Source organism: Cololabis saira, chromosome 2, assembly GCF_033807715.1.
Source record: "Cololabis saira isolate AMF1-May2022 chromosome 2, fColSai1.1, whole genome shotgun sequence".
NCBI lineage: Eukaryota > Metazoa > Chordata > Actinopteri > Beloniformes > Belonidae > Cololabis > Cololabis saira.
In genome coordinates this window covers 53,769,074-53,791,287 of record NC_084588.1, presented here as the reverse complement: position 1 = coordinate 53,791,287, position 22,214 = coordinate 53,769,074, and the positions used below count along the sequence as shown (strand labels likewise).

General features: G+C 42.7%; 1 protein-coding gene across 1 annotated transcript in view; it reads left to right on the top strand.

The window, feature by feature from the left end:
- The window catches only part of LOC133418341 (tyrosine-protein kinase CSK), a 112,650-nt gene that overhangs the window by 50,158 nt on the left and 40,278 nt on the right, over positions 1-22,214 (top strand). The window contains exons 2-4 of the mRNA XM_061706936.1: positions 6,462-6,542; positions 15,360-15,473; positions 17,272-17,384. Of these exons, the coding sequence (XP_061562920.1) occupies positions 6,528-6,542; positions 15,360-15,473; positions 17,272-17,384 (242 nt within the window). The 5' untranslated portion in view covers positions 6,462-6,527. The remainder of the gene's footprint in view (positions 1-6,461; positions 6,543-15,359; positions 15,474-17,271; positions 17,385-22,214) is intronic.

Sequence of the window (22,214 nt, the reverse complement as noted above, 5' to 3'; positions counted from 1 at the left end):
TCAAATTTATCACCAGGCCTGGCTTGGTGAAAAATTTGGTGACTTTTGGGGCACGTTTAGGGGGAAAAAAGGCCCTCCTTTCATCACATGAATAATAATAAAGAATTCCTACAGATACAATAGGGCCTTCGCACTGTAAGTGCTCGGGCCCTAATAATAATAATAATAATAATAATAGCTGTAATAACTGTAATAATAGTTAGTAATAATTACAGTTATATTATAGCATTTAATGCATTGACTCGAGGTTGAAAACAGAAATGTCCGTGGCGTTTGGCCGTCGGCCGCGGCTGCTGGTCTTTTTGAGGGTTCTCACCACTTCCTCTGCGCTAAAAGAAAGTTCTGATTCAGAGCATCTTTGCAGCGTTCCAATACTGTTTTTTTTTTTTTCTCTAAAGATAAAATAAGATATTCCTTTTATTACTCCCTCAATGGGGAAACTCACGTGTTAGCAGCAGTAACTTAACACACACATGCAAGGAAAGGGGTAAAAAAGTGAAAGATGTATATCATTACAAGATATAAACAGTATATACATTGCGGTGGAGATAAAAAATAGTGCAAAGGAAAAAAAACAGTGCAAAAACAGCAGGTAGAATGAGTGTGAGGTTCAGACAGATATTGCATGGATGACGTGGTTACCAGATGGTGCATAGACGCAAACATGAACAGATCATTAAAACTAAACCCGAAAAAATGATGAATGCAGTAAGACAGTTGCAGTAGTTGTCAGTTATTATAAATCACAAATGTGTGTTCAGGCACTTTTAAAAAGAAACAGAGTTTAGTCCACAAAAGTCGGATGTAAAAATGTAAAAATATCAAAATATCAGTCTACTGCAAAACTGGAGAAGAGCGACGGTGACGTGTATTCATGTGATGGTTTAACAAGCGAGTGGAGCCGTTTAGTCTTCTAGCTCGTCTACCAGGTCCACCTTAAAGATCAAAGACTGTGTTTCCAGCATCAATAACCCTTTTTAAAACCTGAATATGATCAATAACCCGGTTAGACGGCCATGTAAACACCAATAACCCCTTTGAATAACCTGAATTTGCTCATATTCAGGTTTTTAAAACCCCAATATGAGCCCTGGGTTACTCCTTTTAAACCTGAATATTGGGTCATGTAAACGCCAAACAGAATATCTCCATCAAACGGAACAGGAATCTGTTTTCTGCACATGTTCTGTTCACAAGGAATCCTGGTCTTTTGAGTCCAGGAAGTTCTTCTAAACACGGAGAAACAAGACCAGGAGGAGACTAATCACTTCATAAATGTAATGAAGGATATGAACATTTCTGCATTTGTAGACGGTAGAAAGTACCGGGATAGAAGATTTACAAGAAGGTGAGAGAAAAGTTGAAGCAGCATTTGTTTTGGATTTGGATACAGGAAGAAGAAGCAGAAATGACGGGAATTACGTCATTCCTCTTATTTCTCTTTTTTAATCTTTTTTCCCTCTTTTTTTCCTTTTTCTTTTTTTCATATTTTTTTCCCTCTTTTTTCCTCTTTATCTTTTTTCTTTTTTTTCTATTTTTTTCCTCTTTTTTTCCTCTTTATCTTTTTTCCTTTTTCATCTTTTTTCTCTTTTCCTCTTTTTTTCCTCTTTTTTCATCATTTCTTTCCTATTTTTTTCCTCTTTATCTTTTTTCTTGTTCTTTTTTTCCTTTTTTTCTATTTTTTTCCTCTTTTTTCCCCTCTTTTTTTCCTCTATCTTTTTTCCTTTTTTTCATCTTTTTTCTCTTCATCTTTTTTTCACCTTCTATTTTCAGTTTTTTCCTCTTTTTTTTCTTTTTTCATTTTTTTCCTCTTTTTCCTCTTTTTTTTTCCTCTTTCTTTTTTCATTTTTTTGATAGCTAGATTTACAAGAAGGAGAGAGAAAAGTTGAAGCAGCATTTGTTTTGAATTTGGATACAGGAGGAAGAAGCAGAAATGACGGGAATTGTGTCATCACGTTCTCCGTGCGTCACTGGTTTGATCCAGATATCCTGAATAATTAATTACCATGGAAACGGAATATTCCCAATGTTTCAGTAACCGGAATATTAGCAATAACCCCAATTTTGACTGCATGTAAACGTAGTCCATGACTTTGACTCTAAAGTAGAAATGTTTAGTTTTTAAAACCACATTCGTACATTGAGCATGTTAAACAATAGAAACTGGAGTGGAAAGGTCACTGGCCGTACTGAAAACCGTTTGACTAACTCAAGCAGCTCCTGAAGAGCTCTCTTCCTTCACTGCTGGATATCGGTCTCCTCTCTTCCTTCACTGCTGGATATCGGTCTCCTCTCTTCCTTCACTGCTGGATATCGGTGCGGCTGCTCCGTTTTTACACCGCGCTGCTGCAGAAGTGAAGACTGGCCAAAGGGGAAAGGAGTGCGTCGTCTCCGGGTTCACCAGAGCGGCCCGGCCTCGGATATATTTGGCTCTGTCAGTTCGCATACACGTCTGCGATGGTCTGCAATTAGGCCGCTTCCTGTTGCGCTGCCATGTCCGGTGTCGGGGAGAAGGCCGGCCGGTGGCCGGGCCTTCTGACGGGGAGAAAGCCGGCCGGTGGCCGGGCCTTCTGACGGGGAGAAGGCCGGCTGGTGGCCGGGTCTTCTGACGGGGTTGCATCTAGTACTGGGCAGTATGACCAAAAATTGATATCACGGTATTTTTCAAAATTATATCGGTTTCACGGTATATCACGGTATTTTTGTTTTTCATGCACAACTGAGTGTTAACCACATTTTCTAATGATTTGGAAAGGAATTGCTGCAGTAAATTGGCTTAGAATGGCCTATTTTACTGTCATGGAGGATGCATAAATCAAATAAATTTGTTGACCATTGACCATAAAAAACTGAACATGTTTTGATTTCCAGCATTATGTTGTTTTGGTTCCACCTCCTGGTGAATGTTGGTAAAATTCTTATGTGGTTACTTTTTGGTTGGCCAACGATTTATGTTTGTGGTGCAACCGTTACGGAGCGGCCAGTCTATTTCCTTATTTTACAACGCCGTTATTAATTGTTCGGTTTTTTTCCCACTTATTCCACCGAACATGAAAGTGTTTTTTTGCCATTTTCGGCCGAACAATTTCGGTTACCGAACAATCGGTGCATCACTAGTTGCATCATCTTCATGTGTCAGCGATGACGGAGATCGTCCAGTTCTTTTGTATTAAAGGGAACAGAACTGGTGACTTTAATAAACTATAAATCATATCTAGATAATCTTTGGAGTGCGTGGTCATTTGACTCGTATCAGAGATTACGTATGAGGTATTTGAGGTGAATGCTGCCTCTCGTCCAATCACAGCTGGGAGAGACTCTTAACTAGATGGAGAAAGATATTCCAGGAGATCCATACGATGATACTTTAGACGTTCTCCAATCGTCTTCATCAAGAGTCGTAGTAATTGGCTCAAAGTACCAATTCTCACATGCTTTCCAAATACACCCCCTCCCTCCCTCATCCCTCCCTCATCCCTCCTTCCCTCCCTCCCTCCCTCCCTCCCTCCCTCCCTCCCTCCCTTCCCTTCCTTCCCTCCTTCCTTCCTTCCATCCCTCTCTCCCTCCTTCCTTCCATCCCTCTCTCCCTCCTTCCTTCCATCCCTCCCTCCCTCCCTCCCTCCCTGAAAGCACTGGAAATTGTGTGTCAGCTACTTCCTCCTTCTCATTTCAACTTCCTGTTCTCTGTGCTGGTTGGGAGTGAGATGCTTTGATAGCCAGGATTTTTATTGCATTTATTGCATTTAACGTCACTTACCTCGGGGTACATGCACCAAAACACCTGTTTTGGCGCATTTGTTACAAGGTGGTGGTGTGTGTGAGGGGGTGTGTGTGAGGGGGTGTGTGTGAGGGGGTGTGTGTGAGGAGGTGTGTGTGAGGAGGTGTGTGTGAGGGGGTGTGTGTGAGGGGGTGTGTGTGAGGGGGTGTGTGTGAGGGGGTGTGTGTGTGTGAGGGGGGGTGTGTGTGAGGGGGGGTGTGTGTGTGAGGGGGTGTGTGTGTGAGGGGGTGTGTGTGTGAGGGGGTGTGTGTGTGAGGGGGTGTGTGTGTGAGGGGGTGTGTGTGTGTGAGGGGGTGTGTGTGTGTGAGGGGGTGTGTGTGAGGGGGGGTGTGTGTGTGAGGGGGTGTGTGTGTGAGGGGGTGTGTGTGAGGGGGTGTGTGTGAGGGGGTGTGTGTGAGGAGGTGTGTGTGAGGAGGTGTGTGTGTGGGTGTGTGTGTGAGGGGGTGTGTGTGAGGGGGTGTGTGTGAGGAGGTGTGTGTGAGGAGGGATATGTGAGGGGGTGTGTGTGAGGGGGTGTGTGTGTGAGGGGGTGTGTGTGAGGGGGTGTGTGTGAGGAGGTGTGTGTGAGGGGGAGTGTGTGAGGGGGTATATGTGAGGGTGTGTGTGAGGTGGTATATGTGAGGGGGTGTGTGTGAGGGGGTGTATGTGAGGGGGTATATGTGAGGGTGTGTGTGTGAGGGTGTGTGTGTGAGGAAGTATATGTGAGGGTGTGTGTGTGAGGAAGTATATGTGAGGGTGTGTGTGTGAGGGGGTGTGTGTGAGGGGGTGTGTGTGAGGGGGTGTGTGTGAGGGGGTGTGTGTGAGGGGGTGTGTGTGAGGAGGTATATGAGGAGGTGTGTGTGAGGGGGTGTGTGTGAGGAGGTGTGTGTGAGGGGGGGTGTGTGAGGGGGTGTGTGTGAGGGGGTGTGTGTGAGGAGGTATATGAGGAGGTGTGTGTGAGGGGGTGTGTGTGAGGGGGTGTGTGTGAGGGGGTGTGTGTGAGGAGGTATATGAGGAGGTGTGTGTGAGGGGGTGTGTGTGAGGAGGTGTGTGTGAGGGGGGGTGTGTGAGGGGGTGTGTGTGAGGGGGTGTGTGTGAGGAGGTGTGTGAGGAGGTGTGTGTGAGGGGGTGTGTGTGAGGGGGTGTGTGTGTTTGAGGGGGTGTGTGTGAGGGGGTATATGTGAGGGGGTGTGTGTGAGGGGGTGTGTGTGAGGGGGTGTGGTCCAACTTTCTAATTGGGGGTAAAGGGGAGCTAATTATCAGACATTTTGCCAATTGTTCAAATCTTTATAATTATAATCTACAATTACCAGGTAATATTATGGAAACAACACACGCTTTCTTTTACAGTCCAGTTTCACTTTAATTACTGAGTAAAAGCCAGGTAAAAATGTCTGTACTTATTGGGTAAATACTTAGTAAATAGAATTACTGGGCAAGTAACTACAAGGTAAGTACCTGGATTACCAGGTAAAACATGGTAACTATCAGGTTAATTACAAGGTCAATAGAGTCATTTACACCCTCGGGGGTACATGCACCAATCCATTGATAATACATAAATCAATAATGAATGGGTAAATACCCGGTAGTTATCCATGAAATGTATAGTAAATACAAGGTAACTACACGGTCATTGAAGTGTAATTAGCTGGTAACTACCTCAAATATAGGTTATAATTTCCTGGTAGTTTGCAGAAAAATACTTAGTAATTACCTGGTACTTACTTAGAAATAATTCATGTAATTTCAGAGTAATTACATGGTAAATTGACTGGTAGTTACCAATATTAACCTAGTAAATACCTGTAATTTCCCTCATAGTTCCATCTAATGTCTTTGTAATTACCTAGTAATGTTTAGTTTAAACAACCAGGTATTTACCATGTTATTACATGGTAAATACACATAATTACATGGTACAAGAAAATACGTAATAATTACCTAGTACTTACTGGGTAAATTACCCGGTAGTTACCATGTAATTACCTTGTAAATACAAGGTACTACTAGGTAATTACAGTGTAATTACCATGGTAATACCTGGTTAATTACTGTACTGTAAAAGAAAGGGTTACCAGCTAAACTAACATGATTTACAGGTTTGAATTGTGAAATTTAATATCTGTTCATGTTCATTAAGCTGCTGCTATTCATTTCATCCATTCAGAATGTTGCACTAAGGTTAAGCCAGAAAGTATTTTAATTTTCTTGTGTTTGTGAGTTTGACTGGATGTCGTTCAACTTCCTCTTTTGAAGTTAAATGTATTTATTTTTGTTATTGCATTATTCTAAACTTTTTGTATTAGTTTACAATTTCATGTTTTTACATTTTGTGGCGCCAGTGCTGATAAGCTTTGTAGAAATAAATGTCCATGTTGTTCTCCAATGGACAATAAAAGAAACTTTTAATTAATTGCCAAAATGTATCTGATCGGGAAAAAGTATCGGAAAAAAAAATCCTGATCGGGACAACCCTAGATAAAAGATCTGTGGCAATTATTGTTTGCATCGTGTGCTTATTTAATGCTTTAGAAAGAGTTAGGCCACCAAACAATGACAGTCATGATCATGCAGGGTTTGTAATAAGTATCAGAAAGGAAAGAAATGGTACCGGGACGTCTGAACCAAGAAGTTCCCAGAACTATTACCACACTGTTGTTGGATGCGTTCCCGCTGACCTCTTGGCCTTTGTGCGTTGCAGCTCTGATGGTACCAAGTGAACAGTGAGCGCTGCTGCCTGAGGACCCGCTGCCCAACGCCCTTCACCATGTCCGGGATCCACGTAAGCTTTTCATTATTATTCCATTTTCAATTTTATTAAATAGCGTCATACAACAAAAGTTGTCTCTAGGATGTTTCCAGAGATCCAGAACATGAACATGAACATAAACATAAACCCCCGAGCAATTATTACATAAACAATGGCAGGTAAAAACTCCCCTAGTGGGAGAAAAACCTTAAGCCAAACAGTGGCAAGAAAAACTCCCCTTTAGGAGGAAGAAACCTGGACCAGGACCAGGATCATAAGGGGGGACCCTCCTGCCGAGGGCCAGACTGGGGGGTCAGGGACGGCAACAGCACAGCAGGCAGGTGGAAGCAGCAGCGGGATGACCGGGGGTGGGGACCGCAGGCAGGTGGAAGCAGCAACAGGATGACCGGGGGTGGGGACCGCAGGCCAGCATGCAGCTCCCGAAGCTCCGGCCTTATCAGCAAGTCCCAGGTTGGGGTTCAAGGTCGGGGAAAGGTTGAGAAGGGGCAGGGACAGGGAGAGGAGTCTTGAGGGACAAATCTCTCCCCCGCCAGACCGGGCCGTTACCCTGCCCCTCTCACTCCCACGCTGCAGGTTCCAGTGTTGTGCATTCAGAGATGCTCTTCACCACCGGCAGAGGATGCTGCACCATGTACAAAAGAGAAAAAAAGGGAGGAGTAGGGGGGGCCAGCACAAGAAACTACAGGAGCGACTCTAACACACTAGAGTTTACACTACCTAGAGATTTACCAACACCAGCTAGAGGTTTACTAAACACTAACTATAGGCTTTACTAAACAGAAAGGTTTTAAGTTTAGTTTTAAAGGTGGAGGTGGTGTCAGCCTCCTTAACCCAGATTGGAAGTTGGTTCCAAAGTAATGGTGCCTGATAGCAGAACGCCCGCCCTCCAAATCTACATTTAGATACTCTAGGAACTACGAGTAAACCTGCACTCTGAGAACGGAGAGCTCTGCCAGGAACATAAGGCACTATCAGGTCTTGTAAATACTGCGGAGCTAAGCCGTTTTGGGCTTTATATGCAAGTAATACAATTTTAAATTGGATTCTGAAAATGTGATTATCATCACATACTATTATTTATCACAAACCTCTGTGTCGGCAGCAACTGTGATGGGAGTCGTGATGTTTATTTATTCAATTCTGATGTACCTGATATGTCTTGAAAATCTTGAGGGGATTTGCTGAAGTTTGTCTTTCACCTTCGTATGGGAACAAATTGGGAGGAGGAATAACTTTTTCTGTGACGGCATCTTCTCCAAGAACACTCTTCTTCTCTTCAGCAGCCGGAGAAATTGTGATCATATTTCACATTTGGTCACGTAATGAGTTATTGAGACTAATCTTTGGTTCCCACCATCAAACTATGTTGATTATAAAGCACTTATGTACCGCCTGATTTAATGTGACTAAGAAAAAAAAAAAAAACTGTTTTTGTCATCTGCATTTACACCCATTAAATATATACATTTACGCAGCGTGTCATTACATTCCTCCGACGCTTCATTTCACATGTCGTCAGCCTGACGGTGGATGGGAACGGCAGAGAAATAAAACCACAGCCGTCGTCTGGTGGTCGTTCACCCAGTCAGTCTGTGGGAAACTCCGGTCCCGCGGCGTTTCATGGCTGGTGTTGGAGCGGTCGTGATCTAACTGGAGTTAACGTTTGACAGCCAGAGCTTTGTGTTGAGCTTCGTCTCCAGCTCTTTCACTCATTAACGGAGCAGCCAGTGTGCGGCCCCGGCTCTCACCGCCGCCTCGTAGACAGGAATTACTACACATTAAAAGCTGCTTTGGGATACCGGAAAGTTCTGTGAAAGTTTGGGATACGAGTGCATGTACAACTTTTAAAGAACATTTAATAGTGCTGGGCGGTATGACCAAAAATGTATATCACGGTATTTTTCAAAATTACATCGGTTTCACGGTATATCACAGTATTTTTTTTTTTTTTTCATGCACAACTGGGTGTTAACCACATTTTCTAATGATTTGGAAAGGAATTGCTGCAGTAAATTGGCTTAAAATGGCCTATTTTACTGTCATGAGGAGGATGCATAAATCAAATACATTTGATTTAGGCTTTTCAAAGAAAAAAATCTTTTACAAAATTACAAGGTTGAAAATATTTATTGAACATAAAAAACTGAACATGTTTTGATTTCCAGCATTATGTTGTTTTGGTTCCACCTCCTGGTGAATGTTTGTAAAATTCTTATGTGGTTACTTTTTGGTTGGCCAACGATTTATGTTTGTGGTGCAACCGTTACGGGACCGGCCAGTCTATTTCCTTATTTTACAACGTCGTTATTAATTGTTCGGGTTTTTCCCACTTATTCCACCGAACTCCGAAAGTGTTTTTTTGTCATTTTCGGCCAAACAATTCCGGTTACCGAACAATCAGTGCATCACTGCTGCTAAACAGTCCCCTCACAAACACTGTCCAGCGGCGCTACGTTCCCAACGTTGTCTAGCTACTGTACATACTCACCGGTATTACGGTATATGAAAAATTCATATCATAAGAAAAATAAACACCGGTATTCGGTATGAACCGGTACCGCCCAGCACTAACATTTAATATAATTTCTTGTGTAAAAGAAAAACCCTTCCTACAGAGATATCACTGGGCAGCAGATTGGTAAAGGTTAGATGGTTTAAGTTACTCTGTCACTTGTTCAAACTCGATTGGTCCAAACAGTGAATGACAGGTTAGTAGCTGGACTATATCAATCAATCATCTTTATTATCGACCGTAGTCAGCAGGGAAAGAGGGTAAAGGAAACATACAATACAACAAAGACAATGATTCATGATAATATAAATACACATAGAGCTAACAAATAAAAGCACCATTAAAATAAATAAAAGCAATAAAAACTATAAAAGGCATGCGTACCAATGTTTCCACATGTGCGATTGGTAGCGAACCGAGCTGTAGCGAGGGTTAATCAGTGCTATTACAATATCATTCTGTGATGCATGTAAGCGACCCTTAATCTTATACATGTGTATTCTCAGCAAGGCTTGAAAGGAGGGAAGAGCAGGGGCCTCATTTAAAATGGAGTGCGTAGGAGTCATACTAAAAGTGCACGTACACTCAAAAGCCGAAAATGCCGGGCGCAAAAAAATATCTGGATCTATAAAACCGCGTGCACGCACACTTGCAAGCAATGTTCGCTTCATAAATCACGGTCCAGCTGGAAGGTTGCGCAGCTGAATCCGCCTCATATCCCTCCCTCTACACGCCCACTCCATACCATAAATGGTGTGTTTTTGCATATGGATGAGCCTGCTGAGCATGCGCAGCAGCTTCCTGCAGCCTGTTTGGCTTCAGGATGAATGAGAAGTATCCAGCCACTAAATTTCACTGAGATCTGAGATCGAAATGTTGAGGATGAGGTGGAGGACAGGAAAACCACATTATCTGGTGGTCACAGTACAAGTAGAAAAAGTATATAAATAGTGGATAAAATAAAGCGAGGGGGTAGCAGAACGCCGTTGCTGCGCTAAACAACGTGAGTTCCCCGGCGCTACAGGGGGGGACATGTCCCCCCGTCTTTTCAAAATCACGTTTTTGTCCCCCCCACTTTTTACGGTAGGCTCAACCTGTGATTGCAAATCATCAAGACTCTCGATGGGAAGACGGGACGGGACCAGCTCCCCCTCCTCCCCTCAGAGCTGCTCTAAGCTGATTTATGGTTCTGCGTCACCAACGCAGAGCCTACGCCGTAGGGTACGCGGCAACGCGCACCCTACGGCGTAGGCTCTGCGTTGGTGTGACGCAGAACCATAATTCAGGCTTAAAAGTAAACACAACATGCGCGCACGTACCCGTGCATGACAGGCAGATACACACGGAGAGAAGAGACTATTACTTTAATTTTTATTTTTTTGAAAACTTTATCCTTATGAACACCATTGTTATATAGTCCAACTTTCCTTATTTTAATCAGAACACTTTCTTTTTTCCTCTTCGGCGTGGAGTAGTGGGCTCGGAGCGGCCGCCCCCGTCTGCTCCACCAGAGTCCTGACTGACTGAGCTTCACACACAGAGGACACGATCAGCGCTATTTTATTTTATTTTATTATTTTAAGTCTGATATATGTTGTGATATGTGATGACATTATTAAGAGTATGACATGAATCTGGCTTCATTTCACCACCTCACAGCCTGCGTCGCCAGTTCCCCGTGTCTTAAGTCAATTCTTACGGGAGGGTCAGGGTTGCCGTAAAGATACGCAGATTTTTCGGTTATTTTTTTCTTTTTAGATCCGAGGATTTGCGTAGAAGGTGGCTTCCGCAACTTTCAGGCGCTTTTTCTGCGCAAGCAAGCTTTATAGATGAGGCCCCTGGTCCTTAAAAAGCCCACTAGCGCTGCCACCCCTAGGAACTTTCATCAGGATCCTGAGTGCATCATTATAGGCCACCTGGAGCTTCTCATACTCTCTTTAGTGTATTTCACCCATAAGGGGGCTGTATATACAGGGGTGCAGTATGCTCTAAACAGATTGACCTTAACCTCAGACGAGCAGTAGTGAAACCTCCTGACAAGCATGTTGGCTTTAGCATACAGCATCATGTCAGCATCATCTACCAGCTCAACATATGCTACACTTCAGTGAAGAAATACATTATATGAGCCACACTTTTCTGAAAACAGTACGGTATGAAACGCTACTGGAAAACCTTTTCTTCTCCTTCATTTACCCCAGCCGGTGCCGAGCTTTGTTCCTCTCACGTCAGCAGGACGAGCAGCTTTGGCGTCGCCACCATGCTCTTTAAACTGACCCCTTCAAAAGATACAAGGCCGTTTAGAAATCCTCCCCATGGTGGAAAAACATCCGCCAAGAACTCTAATGCTGATTATAAATCTGAAACTGCAGTTTTTCAGTCGGGTTGCAAAGGCTCATGGGAATGTTGCACTTGATTTGATTATTGGAGTGTGTGTATGCAACAAAAGATGATGCAATAGCCTTAAAGAGCACCTTCTTTAGTGACTACTTCCTATTATATTCATAAAGACACAATGCACACACTATCAGATGATACAGTATTAAAGACTAAAACAAGCAGGTTGGATCCATCCACACCCGTATAAACTTATCAAACAGCCACCCATGCCCAGTGGACGTTGGCACATGAGTGAAAACTGCTGGAATGAATCTTTGCTGCAGATTTCTCTGGCTGCACTCGTAGGCAGTGTTTATTAAAAGTGGATTTTAACTGCGTAACGGCTGACACTACGGACAAGGTCAGCAGAGATTTCTGCTCCATCACCACATCGTTCCTCGCCGCTGACGCTCGTCTGACGCTCGTCTTCGGGTGATGATCACGTGTAGTCCGGGTGAATCAGGTAGCGTGGATGCCAGGATGCCTGATCAAACGGTAGTTTAGGTTACTAAAATGAAAACATGCATACAGACACATTTACGCAGTCAGTTCGCCACATCTCTGCAGCCCCTCTATTCTCCTCTATAGAGGAAAAACAGCTGCAACTAGTGGAGAAGACGGGATAACAGTTGATTATCGGCTTAAATTAAAGGCAGTTGGACTTGACAGTGACCCGTACAGTTACCCCAAGAACCAGTGGTCCATGGACATTAATATTTGGTACAGTTACCAAGAACCAGTGGTCCATGGACATTAATATTTGGTACAGTTACCAAGAACCAGTGGTCCATGGACATTAATATTTGGTACAGTTACCAAGAACCAGTGGTCCATGGACATTAATATTTGGTACAGTTACCAAGAACCAGTGGTCCATGGACATTAATATTTGGTACAGTTACCAAGAACCAGTGGTCCATGGACATTAATATTTGGTACAGTTACCAAGAACCAGTGGTCCATGGACATTAATATTTGGTACAGTTACCAAGAACCAGTGGTCCATGGACATTAATATTTGGTACAGTTACCAAGAACCAGTGGTTCATGGACATTAATATTTGGTACAGTTACCAAGAACCAGTGGTCCATGGACATTAATATTTGGTACAGTTACCCCAAGAACCAGTGGTCCATGGACATTAATATTTGGTACAGTTACCCCAAGAACCAGTGGTCCATGGACATTAATATTTGGTACAGTTACCAAGAACCAGTGGTCCATGGACATTAATATTTGGTACAGTTACCAAGAACCAGTGGTCCATGGACATTAATATTTGGTACAGTTACCAAGAACCAGTGGTCCATGGACATTAATATTTGGTACAGTTACCCCAAGAACCAGTGGTCCATGGACATTAATATTTGGTACAGTTACCAAGAACCAGTGGTCCATGGACATTAATATTTGGTACAGTTACCAAGAACCAGTGGTCCATGGACATTAATATTTGGTACAGTTACCAAGAACCAGTGGTCCATGGACATTAATATTTGGTACAGTTACCAAGAACCAGTGGTCCATGGACATTAATATTTGGTACAGTTACCAAGAACCAGTGGTCCATGGACATTAATATTTGGTACAGTTACCAAGAACCAGTGGTCCATGGACATTAATATTTGGTACAGTTACCAAGAACCAGTGGTCCATGGACATTAATATTTGGTACAGTTACCAAGAACCAGTGGTTCATGGACATTAATATTTGGTACAGTTACCAAGAACCAGTGGTCCATGGACATTAATATTTGGTACAGTTACCAAGAACCAGTGGTCCATGGACATTAATATTTGGTACAGTTACCCCAAGAACCAGTGGTCCATGGACATTAATATTTGGTACAGTTACCCCAAGAACCAGTGGTCCATGGACATTAATATTTGGTACAGTTACCCCAAGAACCAGTGGTCCATGGACATTAATATTTGGTACAGTTACCCCAAGAACCAGTGGTCCATGGACATTAATATTTGGTACAGTTACCAAGAACCAGTGGTCCATGGACATTAATATTTGGTACAGTTACCCCAAGAACCAGTGGTCCATGGACATTAATATTTGGTACAGTTACCAAGAACCAGTGGTCCATGGACATTAATATTTGGTACAGTTACCAAGAACCAGTGGTCCATGGACATTAATATTTGGTACAGTTACCAAGAACCAGTGGTCCATGGACATTAATATTTGGCCACGAATCCAGTTTCCTGATATTTATATGTACTTAATTTCTACGCCGGGGAAATACACGAAGCAAAGCTTGAAGATACAAAAGTCTTGACGCTTGGTCCGACTTCAAGGCAGGATTTGTTGTAGAAATTAAAGTGATGAGGACACCGAACTTTATGATTTGACCGTTTAACGTTAGCTACCCAAAAATCCAACATTACCTGATACAAAATGGGAACCAGTAAACCACGTTTCGGTGCCTGGAATCCAGTTGTTTCTGAGAATTGCAGTGATCCATTTGTCTCTCTTGAACTTATTTTTGGGCAGTCTGTAAAACGATAACTCGCTATATCTATGAGTACAGTCGATCGCACAACAGCTCTTTCCCATTTTAGATGTTTTCCAGTTGCTCAAACTGAAAGTTTACGCTGACACTCAGTCTTTCTGACACTCAGTCTTTCTGACACTCAGTCTTTCTGACACTCAGTCTTTCTGACACTCAGTCTTTCTGACACTCAGTCTTTCTGACACTCAGTCTTTCTGACACTCAGAGGGCGTAACCTGCTGTGAAGTCTCATCCGTGACGTCATGCTTATTCCCTCCATTCTCGGTCTGATTCCTCCCTGCCCTCACATGCTGACGACTCTCCCCAAAACCGTGTGTCCTGATCATCACGGGAGGTGCACAGAAACGAAACATGATGCCGAGCTTCAAGCTTTGACCCCGGGTTCCAAACTGTCCAGGTCCCAGTGGAGCGTTGAAGGAACGCACCAGGAAAAACCCATCCCTGCAAAGCTGCAGGTCACCGAGATCCTCCACATCATCGTGAGGGTCACTGGTGTCTCATGATCTCTCTGCTTTAGAGCGTCATGTCATTTCATCTGATCCATGTTATTTTATCATCACATGATGGATGGTTAGGGCGGGGGACGGGGGGAACTCGAGGTCAACTAACTTCAGGACAGCTTTACTGTCACCGGGGAGAATGATCAGCTCAAACACACTGCAAAAACTCAAAATCTTACCAGTAATTACCAGAAAAAAAACTTATTTGACAATTTTCACCTTTTTTCAAGTAAATTTTCACTTGAAATAAGTAGAAAAATCTTCCAGTGGGACAAGATTTATCTTCTTATTACAAGCAAAAAAAATCTTTCTATGTATTTTAAGTGAAAATCTACTTTGAAACAGGTGAAAATTGTTTTGTTTTTTTTTCCAACGACATTTAGACTTTTTTTCTTGACTTTTTTCTCGACATTTAGACTTTTTTTTTCTAGAAATTTTGAGAAAAATGTTGAGAAAAAAGTTGAAATGTCGAGAGAAAAGTTGAAATTTTGAGAAAAAAGTTGAAATGTCGGGATACACTTAAAACAAGACTCATTACCAGAGAAATAACTTATTTGACAGTTTTCACTTGTTTCAAGTAGATTTTCACTTGAAATAAGTAGAAAAATCTGCCAGTGGGACAAGATTTATCTTCTCATTACATTGTTCAACTAGCAGATTTTCCTACTTATTTCAAGTGAAAATCTACTTGAAACAGGTGAAAATTGTTGTTTTTTTCCAGTGATGAATCTTGTTTTAAGTGGAATGAGATTTTTTTTTGACTAAAAATGAGACATTTTAACTAGAAATAAGACAAATATTCCTGGTAAGATTTTGAGTTTTTTCAGTGTAGTTTCACAAACTACCCAGGACCAGCAGAGATCTGGGGTATTTATCTCATTTATCTCATTTATCTCACACTTTCTTGTGTCGTAGGCGCCGTGGTCGACTGGCACCGAGTGCGTGGCCAAATACAACTTCCAGACCGCCAACGAACAGGACCTGCCCTTCTGTAAAGGAGACGTGCTGACCATCATCGGAGTCACCAGGGTAAGAGAGGAGGAGAAACTCTCACAGCTCACGTCCTCATGCACTCATCACCTCTCAGGAAAGTTTAGCTATTAAAGTATTTACATCTCAGAGAGAGTTCACTCAAGATCAAAGATCAGGTTCTGAATTTTGAGTTTTTTTAGTCTAGAAGAAAGTGTGCGAACACGTACACCTAAATAAAACAGCTTCTCCAGAGTTCCAGGGTTCATAAACGACTATCTCTCTAGAACAGGGGTGTCAAATGTTAATTTACTAAAAAGAAAGGCATAAATAATTGCCATGAATCGCAGCATATCCGATAATATATTTCTTCTACAAATCAAAGCAGATGTGCAGCAGATGCAGCAGTTTGACATTTTTTTAGTTTTTTAGAATGCATTTGCCGATTTTATTTCTTTGTAGACGGCCGTTTATTTTTATTAACTGACTACTATTATATATCTTCACAGGAAAAATATCACTGCTAAAAAAGATGATAGAAGATTTTTATTCAGAGAATTTCAGTTTTGAACACGAGGATAGTGACAAAGTAAAACAGTTAAAAAAGAAGTGCTGACTTTTTCGGCACACTGGCGTAAATATCCGCGCCAATTTTTAAAAATAAATACACTTAATTGTACTGGAAAAATCTCTAAATCACAAAGAAACACTCTCGGATGTAATAAGAAAGATTTTGCTTTTAATTAAATTTCCTATAAAAAAGCGAAATATAAAAAAAACATACTTGTTTCTGTTTATCTTTGTAAAATGATATTAAAAGTATCTTACATAATTTGAAAAAAAACGAGAAATTTCAAGAAAAGATCCTGAAGAAATATATTTTACATAATTAGAGTGTAAACAAAGTGCATATTTCCTTTCAAATTAACTAAACTGATATTGGATTAGATAACAATAGTAAAAAAAAAAAAGAATTAGAGAAAACATTTTCCGCACCGTTTTTGTTATTTTGAGCGTGCGGCCCGCGAGAAAAAAACTGGTAAAATCCGGCCCGCCAAGCAAAATGAGTTTGACACCCCTGCTCTAGAATGTAAAATTCCCATCCTGGCGTGTCTGGGTATCTTCTCCAGCAGCCCTGTGAGCCGGGGCCTGGAGCTTCTAGGTAAAAGGCGATGCCAACAGACAAAACATAGTAGATATTGTGCTGATCAGCAGCCAGAACAAGCAGAACAACCAGAACAACCAGAACAACCAGAACATCTATGCTGTTAGTGAATATTTGTGCAGTAGAACCAAAAAAGAGCCTTATGAAGACGTACATGATTATATGAATGTCTGTCACCTGCTAGCGCTAGCGTAAACCTTTCACCTTTTTTAAATCCTGGCTATTGGAGGAACAACACTGTCATCAAAACCAGGATTAAACTGGTGGTTTGTTTTAATGTTAATTATCTGTTTTTTATTGTTTTAATTCGTACATACTACGGCAATTTACAATGCAACACACACTTTGTACTGTATGTGACACAACTTGGATATTCTCAGTACCATAATATTACCATCGCTGGTATTTCATTATCGTAATATGCATTTTTTAGCTCAAGTCACTTTAGACTGAAGTCATTTTAGATACAATCCATCCTGCTTTTAAATGCTGCTAAATCTGTTTTGCTACTATGTATGTTTTACGTTTGTTCCCTTGTTTGACTGAATAGTTTGTTTTCTGTGGGGACTAGCGGGTGGAAACTATAATTTCTGCTAAAACCTGGTGTATTTACACTGATTAATGTAGTGTTCATGAATATGCATTGTCCCGTCTAAAATAAACTTAAAACGTGTCCCGTTTTGACGGTTTCAGGATCCGAACTGGTACCGAGCGAGGAACACGGTGGGCAGAGAGGGAACCATTCCAGCCAACTATGTCCAGAAGAGGGAAGGAGTGAAGTCTGGAGGGAAGCTGAGCCTGATGCCGTGAGTACCAGAGAGATCCAGAGAGATCCAGAGAGATCCTGCAGAGATCCGGAGAGATCCTGCAGAGATCCTGCAGAGATCCTGCAGAGATCCAGAGAGATCCTGCAGAGATCCAGAAAGATCCTGCAGAGATTCAGAGAGATCCTGCAGAGATCCAGCAGAGATTCAGATAGATCCTGCAGAGATCCAGAGAGATCCTGCCGAACGATTCAATTCTTTATCGATTCTCATTTAGCAAAAAGGAGAACAAACAATTTTAGTATCAAAAATGGTATCTAAATTTGTATCTTTGTTTTATATCTTTGAACAAAAAAATATAAGTGAGGTCTTAAGACGCCCCCAGCATTGGGATCCTCCATGGTGCCAGGGGGTCCCCACTAAATTATTTGTAATATGAAATATGTATTTAATATAAAATAATAAAATAAATATTCTTCTGTAGAAATTAACTAAATACAACTAATTATTTTGTGGCAATTACACAAGAATGTCCAGTAACATGTTCAACACCACAAGCTTTACATGACAATCATTGTTCCCAGAGACGATTTAAAGTCACTGCTGGTAACATTCATCTATTCTGGCCTGATTCTCTTCCCTGCCTTGATGAAAGGAGAATCTAGCGGTAGAAGCTCTTTAACTTCTCCCATAGATGAGCTGACGAGCTGCAGCTGTGTCAGGAGCTCCGGAGCGCCCGGCACGTCCGCGTGGCCGAGCGCGCAGCTCTTCTAAAGCATGAATTACGCAGAGCCTACGGCGTAGCGTACGCCGTACGGTGCGTGTCGACGCGTACCCTATGCCGTATGCTCTGCGTTGGTGTAACGCGGAACCATAAATCATTCTTACCACACGCCGGCTGACTCCGCACTCCCAGCGGATCAGCCGGCTGAGTCCTAACAGTTTCCCCCCGTTGTTGAAATGTCCACATTGCAAGAATTGTCGCCCTGTTTTCATCCTTTATGGTAAAATGTAACCAAACTTTAGAGCGTTTATGCCACTTTGTCCCCGTGTTTTCCTGCTGGGCGCGAATGCGCACGTTGCGCAACGTGCTTGGTGACGTGATTTGCTCCCACTGGAATCGATAAGGGAATCGTTTGCAAAAAAGGCAAACGATTCCAAGGAATTGAAACACTGGGAACCGGTTCTCAACAAGAACCGGTTCTCGATTCCCATCCTTAGAGACGACTGTACGGCCTGAGAAGTGTGTGTGAGTTGTGTTGAAAAGCACACTCGGGTGTGTGACGGTGCTATCGTTCCCCCGTCTGCGTCGACTTCAGACGGTGTGAATTCTCCTCCAGTCTTCGGGCTGTAATCGTCGTGCCGTCGTCTCCGTCACCGCCGGAGAGGTCAGATCTGAGCGGCGTCTCCCTCTTTGAAGCCGGAGTAATTCAGAGACGTAACGAGACAGGAGACAAACGAAATGAGACGGGAAAGCCGAGCGTGAAAAGCAGAAAGCCGTTAAAAACCTTCAAATGGAGTGTTGAAGTTTGATGTTTGACTTTAAAGTTATAAAAAGCTTCCTGATGGAGGATTGCTCAGTTATGTCATGCTTTCTTTGTTTTTAATATTTAATTGTATTGCAGAAAGTACGTTTGACTTTTTAAATTATAAAAAAAAAACTTACAAGAACTGGACTGAAATTACAGTATTTTCTGGACTATAAGCCGCTACTTTTTCCATAGGTTTTCAACCAGCAGCTTATACAAAGGTACGTCTGGGGCGGCAGTAGCTCAGGTGGTAGAGCGGGTCGTCCAATGATCGGAAGGTCGGCGGTTCGAATCCCGCTCTGTCCCAGTTTGCTGTCGTAGTGTCCTTGGGCAAGACACCTTACCCACCTTGCCCCGTGTGAATGTGTTTGAATGTGTATGAATGTTGGTGGTGGTCGGAGGGGCCGTTAGGCGTGATATGGCAGCCACGCTTCCGTCAGTCTGCCCCAGGGCAGCTGTGGCTACAATGTAGTTTACCACCACCGGAGAGAATGTGAATGAATGAATAATGATTTCTGTAAAGCGCTCTGGGTGCCTTGAAGGGCGCTATATAAATCCAAGTCATTATTATTATTATTATAGTCCCGAAAATCCGGTATGTTTTTTTCTGGAGACGTGATCTTCAGTGGAGATGTGCAGTACGGCGTACGGGCCGAACCTCGGCCCCCACTGTTCCTCCTGTGACGACTCCCGGGTTTACGATCCCGGGAGCGCGAGGTCTTTACGTGCAGAGATCAGCCATAAATCTGCTCAGCTTTTCTGAGTCTGTAACATCTTGATGGCAGGAAGCTTTTTAATAGACTTTTTTCTGTCTCCTCATCAGCACCAGTGAAAGCTTCAGCCCTGTCTGTCTGTCTGTCTGTCTGTCTGTCTGTCTGTCTGTCTGTCTGTCTGTCTGTCTGTCTGTCTGTCTGTCTGTCTGTCTGTCTGTCTGTCTGTCTGTCTGTCTGTCTGTCTGTCTGTCTGTCTGTCTGTCTGTCTGTCTGTCTGTCCGGCTCCGGCCTGACGCTGCGTCTGTGCCGTCGTGTGTCCTGAAACGGCCTCGTGGAAACTTTACGTTATCCACGTTGAGCGGTAGTTCTGTTTCATGAAAAGACACTTCAGCCACGGGTGGTTATTCTGACATTTGATGACTGTAATTGTGTGGGAGGAAGAAGTTTAATCTTCAGGTTTCCATCCAACTCTTCTGAACTCGGAGCTAAAATGTACCGATATGAAAAAACCCAGATTGAACCGACTGATCCGTATATGCGCTATTGATTTAAGATGCTTTCATTATGCTATTTTGTTAGTTTTGTTAACCCTCCAATCTTTAAATCTATATTTATTTCCATATTTGTATACAGGACTGTCTCAAAAAATTAGAATATTGTGATTTTCTGTAATGCAATCACAAAAACAAAAATGTCATACATTCTGGATTCATTACAAATAAACTGAAATATTGCAAGCCTTTTATTATTTTATTATTGCTGATCATGGCTTACAGCTTAAGGAAACTCAAATTTCTTTCTTTTTCCGGCTCTTGACGAAGGCGGACGCTTTTTCTGCTCCTCTCCCTTATCCATCTGCCCTGCTACTGCTTTTGTCCTGTCTTGTCTTCAGAGTCTCTCCTTTTCACTCCTCCGAAACTCTACAATCATGGAATTGATTAACTGGTCTCTCAGCACAATTGACCAAATTTTTGCGACAAGAAGTCAGGGGGTAAGGGAGCCCTCCTGCCCCGATGGGACATTTTAAGCTGGATACACAATGGATTCCTACAAAAACTGGAAACCTTTGTGCCTCAAGATTCTGTCTGTTGAGGACGTTGAAGACGCTTCATAATTGGATTCATGATAGCAGGATTTCTTCTAATTGGAGTAGGGGGATTCCTGGTCTACCGACAAACGCGTAAGTCGTCGACAGCTGTTTTGGCTCTTTCAGAGCTGCCGGACGTGGCTGAAGGATCAAGCAAGGTGATCAACACTCAGACTTTAACGCTGGGGGAGCAAAACCGTAACTTGGATGCGATTCTCGGACAGAATTGCAGGCTGGCGGCGTCTTTGAGCTCATTGGCAAGATGGAGAAGACCTTGGAGAAGTTGGAAGTTCGGCTTGGTGGAAATTGATCACAAATTCGTCTGATTGGAGTCGCCATTGATGAACCAGAGACTTAAGGCAGACGGAAAATTACTGAGGCTGCCTGGTTTGCAATATAATTGTTGATTCTATAATCTGGCCTTGACAGGGCGGTTTTGGCCGATCGCTCTGGTCACAATCTCTCTGGTGGAATGTAAACAAGGCACTCTGCCCCCACTAGCCCTCCCCTCTCAGGAACATCTGTGGACCTGTTTCAGAACTGACCGAGCCGTCTGATAACATCAAGGACATTGGCTGAGAGCAGCTCTGAGAGAAGTTCACGGACTTACCGCTACACACACTTACTGATAACCACACCTCCCTCAACTCAACGCCTTCCTCGGCCCCCCCCTCTTATCAGCCCCCCCAACAGTCTCCGGGTTTCGAGCGCCACGAAGCCGCGGCGATCACTTGGATGTACTGGGCTGTGTTTTTTTGCACCTTGACACTAGGTATTAATACACAGTGTGAAGATGCCTTTTTTTTCCTCCTCCTCCATCCCAGTGTCATCCTTCCTCTAAAAAATGGCGTCCGTATTAATGGTGCACTCGTTAATAGTTCTCTCGTCTGATTTATGTCTGACTTGGCAATAAAGCTTTTTCTGATTCTGATTCTGAAATATCCTATCTCAAAAAATTTGAATATTCTGGGAATCTTAATCTTAAACTCCTAAGCCATAATCAGCAATATTAAAATAATAAAAGGCTTGCAATATTTCAGTTGATTTGTAATGAATCCAGAATGTATGACTTTTTTGTTTTTTTAATTGCATTACAGAAAATAAAGAACTTTATCACAATATTCTAATTTTCTGAGACAGTCCTGTATAGCTATCACTTTTCTTCTTTCTTCTCATAAAGTCACAGAGACATTCTCATTATCGGCCTGTTTGACATTGGCTTGATTGATTATTTTGACGTGGATGTCGTCGTGGATTCACTTCCTTCCCTGATGTGTTTCCTTCGTACTCCGGCGACCAGACGCTGTTTTTTTTCGGGGCTCGTGGATGATTTTTGTCATGAATTACTAACACGTCTCAGGAGAGGAGCTGTCCTCCCGTTCTGGGTTACATAAGAGTTCAGCTGTGGTCTCGTATCCCCCTGCTCACACGGACGGCTCCACACACGGCGCTGCTTCTGGTTCGTGTAAATATTAGCAGTTTGGTTTTTTTGGGGTTTTTTTATCCGTTTTTTTTGTGTTTACTATTTTTTCCTCTTGTATAT